Source organism: Malaclemys terrapin, chromosome 12, assembly GCF_027887155.1.
Source record: "Malaclemys terrapin pileata isolate rMalTer1 chromosome 12, rMalTer1.hap1, whole genome shotgun sequence".
Taxonomy (NCBI): Eukaryota; Metazoa; Chordata; order Testudines; family Emydidae; genus Malaclemys; species Malaclemys terrapin.
Window position 1 is genome coordinate 48,737,113 of NC_071516.1, and position 6,503 is coordinate 48,743,615.

Consider the following 6,503-nt stretch of genomic DNA (forward strand, 5'->3'; position numbering starts at 1 on the left):
AGAGTAGGGGTGAAGGCTCTGTCTGGGTCTGGGAATGGGAGGTTTGGGGTGTGGGAGGGGCTCAGGGCGAGAGTAGGAGTATGGGGGGTGAGGGCTGGGGCTGGGAATGGGAAGTTTGGGGTGTGGGAGGGGCTCAGGGCTCGGGCAGAGGGTCAGGGTGTGGGGGGATGAGGGCTCTGGCTGGAACTGGGAATGAGGTGTTTGGGGTGCTGGAGGGGCTCAGGGCTAGGGCAGAGGGTGCGGTGGGGGGGTGAAAGCTCTGACTGGGGGTGTGGGCTCTGGGGTGGGGCAGGGCTGGGGATGAGTTTGGGGTACAGGCAGGCTGCTCCGGGACAAGGGCCAGAGAGGAGGACTCCCCCCCCAGCCCTTTCCCTGCCAGCAGCACTGAGCTCTGGGGGAGGAGGCCCCCTTTCCCGCCCCCCTTCCCCCCCCCAGCAGCACACTCACCCCCACCACTGTCACTGCATGTGCTCCTAGGGTCTCTCTCAGGTCCAGGAATCTCCCTAGCCTCCCCCGTGGTGGGTGCCGGGGGGTGCTGCATGCGCCTCCTCCCCTGCTGTTGCCCCTGACTGTAGCCTCACTGAGGGTGGGGGATGGGGCTGCCCCTTGCCCGGCATGGGGAGGAGCAGTGACTGTGGGTGTGGGGACGGGGGGCTGTGCTGCTGGAGGGTCCTGCCGGAAAAGGGAAGGGTCTGAGGGGGAAGGACAGGCTCAGAGTCAGTCTGTCCTGGCATGGGGGAGGGGGGCACTGGGACCCTGCAGCAGCAGTTGTTGCAGGGAGGCAGCATGGAGCTGCTGTGCTCCAGGCCAGGAAGAGGGGGTGGAAGCAGGTTGAGGGAGGGGGGGGGGGAGATCACCTGGGTTATAAATATCTCCCTGCCAGCAGCGTTTTTTTTCTCTCCACCACTTTCTGCTCCCTCCTGACTTTGTGTGCCCGAGGCAAGTACCTCACTCGCCTGGCCCTTGTTACAGCACTGAGCCAGCCAGCCACCCACCCTCATCCTCTGAGCATCCTTCAGTGAAACTGTCTATGGAACGTTCCCCGAGAACATTCTCTCTCTCTCTCTCCCTCTCTCTCTCTCTCTCTCTCTCCAGTGTGTGTGCGAATGAGTGTGGGGCTATGAAAGGGAACATGAGTGGTAATGGGAGTGGAGATCTGTGTTTCAGCGTGAATGCTGATACTGGTCTGAAAGTCAGTGGGAATGGAACTATTTTTGTTGTTGTTTTTTGTTGTTATCCCTCAATATTACATCCCGGGGATGGTTTAAAAACACGTCGTGTTCATATCAGACAAGTTCTTTAAACACAACCAGGAGAAAGCTTCTGTCTACACTTTATTGTTTATTAATAATGAACTAAGTAAATGATCTGTATGATGATACTTAGCGGTGATAGATTTGGTGCTGGTTGTGGGCCTAGCCCATAGGGTCTCCAGAAGCTGGGAATGGGCGACAGGGGATGGATCACTTGGTGATTCCCTGTTCTGTTCATTCCCTCTGGGTACCTGGCATTGGCCACTGTTGAAAGACAGGACACTGGGCTAGATGGACCTTTGGTCTCGCCCAGTTTGGCCATTCTTATGTCCTTAATTATAGTCTAGGAACCCATAATCCTAGGCACAATACAAACACAGACCATAAGACGTCTCTCAGTCCCACCGAGTTTACAACCCGAGTGTAAATGGGAAGTGGAGTGTGACTGGGAACAGGAATATAAACACGAATATAAATATCAGCTGTGCAGAATAATCTTCCTTCACTGTAGCCTGAATTCCCCCTCGACTCTCCCCTAAACAAAAGCTCCCAGACACGCTGTTCTCGGCCAACTAATGTCAGGGAGGCTCCACTGCAAAAACTTAACTCTGTCCTCAGACTTCCACCCCGCCCCGCGAGCTTCTCCCACCTGCAGCCACAGGCAGCCCCCACACCTGGCCCAAAGCACGAGCCAGGCTTGCTCAGATCACGTTCCTAGTGTCATGGATCATTCCAATGTAGCCAGTTACTGCCGGGAAGGGAAAGGGGCTTCCGTCCCAAATCCCTCCCAGTGCCATGGGAAATCTTCCCTCTCCAGCGGGTGGCCCAGCCCAATGGATCCCTGGGACACGACCCCTCCCCAGACACTGACCTCCCTGACCGGACGTTGCATGGCCCTTGTGCACGTGGAACGGGGCTCCGGAACTGAGTCCCCCCAATCCCCAATGTCACCTCACAATAGCCAGGCCCTCAGTTCCTGGGTGAGGAAATACAGTCACTGCAGGGAGCTGGTCATTCCTCCCAGGGGTCCGAAAGTGTCAGGAGGACCCAGTGCCCTGTGCCCGGCGCTGCACAGACACACAGGCCGGGACAGTCTGACTCCTGCACCCGGAGCCCTAGGGTGAGTCAGTCAGATCACTGGCAGCAGGAGTGTGTGTCTCTTATAAAGCGGGGGCATGCAAATGTGGGAGACAGTTTCCTGTTTAAATCTGTGCCTCTCTCTGCCCAGGCTGCACCCGGAGACACGATCTGCAGCCCCTGGGTCTGTGCAGTGACCAGCCAGACCCTGAGAACTTTCCCCTCCAGCTCTTGGGAAAATGAGGCTTTGGCTCCATTTAGTTTTGATTGTGGCAGCTTTGGAAGGTATTTTCTCTCTCTCTTTAAGCACACTGGGGATGCAGAGGAATTTTGTCATATTTGAAACTAGCATTAATATGATTATTAACATGTCTTTATTCCCAGGTGTCCGGTCCCAGGTGCAGCTGGTGGAGTCCGGAGGGGATGTGAAAAAACCTGGAGACTCTCTCCGCCTCTCCTGCAAAGCCTCCGGCTTCACCTTCAGCGACTACGAGATGGACTGGGTCCGACAGGCTCCAGGGAAGGGACTGGAATGGGTGGCTCTGGTTAGCAAACCGACTGGATCCAAGCAACATTATTCGCCGGCTGTTCAGGGGCGATTCACCATTTCCCGGGACAACTCTGTCAACACGGTGTATCTGCAAATGACCGGCCTGAAGCCCGAGGACACCGCCCGGTATTACTGTGCGAGAGACACAGTGAGGGGAAATGAATTTATACTCATGCAAAAACCTCCCGCTGTAGATTGAAAACAACATATTCAGCCCTGGGGGACGGTTGAGGGCTATAAACCACAATTACCTCAACAACAAGAAACGAGACAAAGGAAGAAATCAATTGCACTGATGTTTTCTTTCTGTCTGTTAATTTCGCAGAAAACCAAACAATATTTAAATATTTACATCCAGAGAATAATACATTTTTCAGGGCCGCTCCACCTCCCTTCCCTCTCCCCCCAAACAGCTCGCTCTGTGAAAACTTCATCTGCGGTATTCTGGCCCAGGAAATGCCCCTTTAACGATGCCACCGTTGGGGGCACACTGAAGAGGAGTGACCATACTTCTGCCGTGCTTAACCCTTATTTCAGGGCCTGATGTCCAGATCCATGTTCCTCACATCTCAACACCTCACAATCATGAATACATTTTACCCTCACAACACCCTTGAGAGGTAGCAAAGTATCAGTATCCACCATGTTGCAGGTGGGGAAACTGAGGCACAGAGTGATTAACTGGTTTGCCCAAACAGGCAGCCTGTGCCAGAGTGAAGACAGGAATTCTGCTCTCTCCATTTCCAATTCAGTGGTTTAACCACAGTGTAATCCTTCCTCTCCGGCTTTCACGGGATGAGAGGCAGGGCTCCTGTCACAAATTGTGACTTCAAGAGACAGGACATTTATACGGATCTCAAGAATACCCAGAGTTATCATAACTCATCACAACATATATTTGAAAGGGATGTTAAACCCGGTGCTTCAGGGTTTAAGCCAATCTCTCACTATTGGACATCAGGATGAGATCTAATGTGGAAGGCAGATTACCCCACACTGCCCCCTGCATGGTTTCTTACACTTTCTTCTGAAGCATCTGTGACAAAACACTGTCCGAAAGATGATATTGGACTAGATGGAACTGGCGGTCACTATGGTCCTATGTACATATGCACCGTGGCTAATTCTCTGCAGGTAGAGACAAGCTGAGATTTCAATTCTGGAGCCCAGATGAATTCTCACCGTTTGTCAGGACCGGCTCTAGGCACCAGCAAAGCAGGTGCTTGAGGCAGCACATTTGCAGGGGCTGGCATTCGGGCCATCCTTTTTTTTTGTTTGTTTTTTTGCTTGGGGGCCTGCTGCAGAAGCGGAGAACCCACGGGATCCTGGGAGTTCCTTGCCTAGCTCCCTGCCTATAGAGCCAACCCTGGAGCAGGGAAGGAACTACATTTCCCAGCATTCCCTGCCAGCTATCAACAGGAAAGGGAGGGGGGAGTGAGGTAGCTGAGTCATGCTGCAGTTTGCTGTGGATGGAGAGGTGGCTGCTAGAAGGGGGTGGCCCTGTGAGTGGGGGACAAGTGTGCCCAGCCCAAGGAGTAGGCGGCTTTGCCCCAGATTTCCCCTTCAGAAGACTTCCCCAGCCTGGATTAGGGATACTGGTGTGACCTCACCTTGCAGCCCCCAAAGAAAGAATTGGGGGGACTAAATGGACAGTGCCCCTCTCTATCTGAAGCCTGGCAAGGGAGGTGTGTGGATCCCACTAGAATTCAAAATGAAAAGTAAGGGAGGGGAGCTTTAGATACAGCTTTAGATACAGTACCAGGCACGTAGGAGGATTTCCACTTCTGAGCCATGGAAGCAGAAATTGACTTTTCCTTCCAGATTTAGCCAATATTCGGAAAGGGAATCTAGCACCTGCCTTCCAGATTTGAACACCCTCAAAATTCAGGAGTGCTCACGCTCAATTTGGGCAGCTGTAACTTCATTTCTCCCCAATCAAATATACTGATCCACTGGAACTTGCTGTAGAAAAAGTAGAATAAATTGAGTAAGAAATGCTTCCCAGTGGTTATTAGGACTGGAATTGCTATTTTCAACAGCCATTTTTTTGTTTGTTTTGTTTTTTGTTTTTTTAGTTTTATTTGTTTAAAAGGAAGACAGTGATATTGCATTGGCAAATTCCCCATAGAAAGAAAGAGTGGAACAAAAGAATAATAAAGGCACCTCAACTTTTCCTCATTTATGTAGGACAGTCTTATAATATGCATCCAGACATCCTCCAGTCACACAAGCTGAAAATTGTTCCCCTTTACTGCAGTTCTGTAACCATACGGGAACCAATCCTGTCTGTGTTCTGTGCGCATCTAAAATTCCTGCTGAATGACCTGCCCTGGGAGCGAGTTACCAGTGACCCAAGGCTGGGACAGCAGGACAGGGCTGCCCAGAGGGGGGACAAGTGGGGCACAAGAGTTTTTGGGGGCCCTGGAGCGGGGTCCTTCACTCCTTCTTCCGCTCCGGGTCTTCGGCTGCAATTCGGTGGCAGGGGGCGCACAGAGGTGAAGTGACTTGACCAAGGTCACAGAAAGAGTTTGAGAGAGAAAGCACACCAGGAATTGAACTCGGCTGTCCTGAAGTGTGGACAAAAAACCCCCAAAAAACCATCCTTCCTCTCTAAATTCAGTAGCCCGTCCTGTAATGAAAAAAAACAACAGGGATCTTTTTAACATCTTTTCTGGGGTATGACTTATTCCAAAGGGAGCTCACATTTTTATAGGACATATTCACAGAAAGTTACACTGCGATAAAGGGCCTTTTTTGTCATAACATCTACAGCTCTTCCTGGACAATCCCTTCATTAATTCTTTGTGGATGGAACCAAGCTGGGAATGGACAGCTCTTTCTAAAAGAATATGCTCTAGAAATTACAGGCTTTACATATCTATACTGCTTTGCACAATGTGAGCCTCCTCCAATGCTAGGGCTCGGAGATATTATGTAGTGATTATAATTAATTAATTAATAAGTTAAATCAGTGGGTGAAATTCTCTGGTCTGTGGTGTGCAGAAGATCAGAGAAGATGCCCATAATGGTCCTTACGGTCTATGAATCTATGGCAGCAGCTGGATTCATTTCTCCAAAACAAGTCTCAAGGGAAGATCCCCATGTATCTATCAGCTGAGAGGCACTGGCATGTCCTGCAGGGGGCTCCCTACCTAGCCAGAGCTCCCCCTGCCAGCCCCTTTCATCTCCCATCCCTGTTGGGTCACACCCACATGCAAATCCCTGCCCCGGGGGATTCCTGTTTAAATACAAACCCCTGGGTCTAGGAGCCTCAGTCTCTCCCCAGACTCAGACCTGGCGATTCCAACAGGGAAGTTTTCCTTTTTAATTAAACAATATGAATTTGTTCTTGATTTTCCTTTTCTTATTGGCCACTCCAGTGTGTAAGTATCTTCCAGGAGGGGGAGGCGAGGGTATAGATACAGAAGAATGCTTTGGCTTTTCTTTGCAGAAAATATAGACGGTTCATCAAAATGAAAATCAAAATATTTCTGATTTTGGTACGGGGAGACCAAAGACCCTTTGGCTAAAAAATGCTGAAAGCCAGAAAATTTAGGAATTTCATATAGAAAATTAAATCCCACAAACCCAAAATATTTCAGGTTTTTTTTTTTGCCTGACTA

At 50.7% G+C, this 6,503-nt stretch overlaps 1 gene segment (V, D, J or C); it reads left to right on the forward strand.

The window, feature by feature from the left end:
* Positions 1–2,569: 2,569 nt before the first annotated feature.
* LOC128846501 (Ig heavy chain V region 3-like) lies at positions 2,570–4,668 on the forward strand. The segment is given in 3 exon segments: positions 2,570–2,615; positions 2,715–3,028; positions 4,651–4,668. Coding segments are annotated over 3 exon segments (378 nt in total).
* The last annotated feature ends 1,835 nt before the right edge of the window (positions 4,669–6,503 follow it).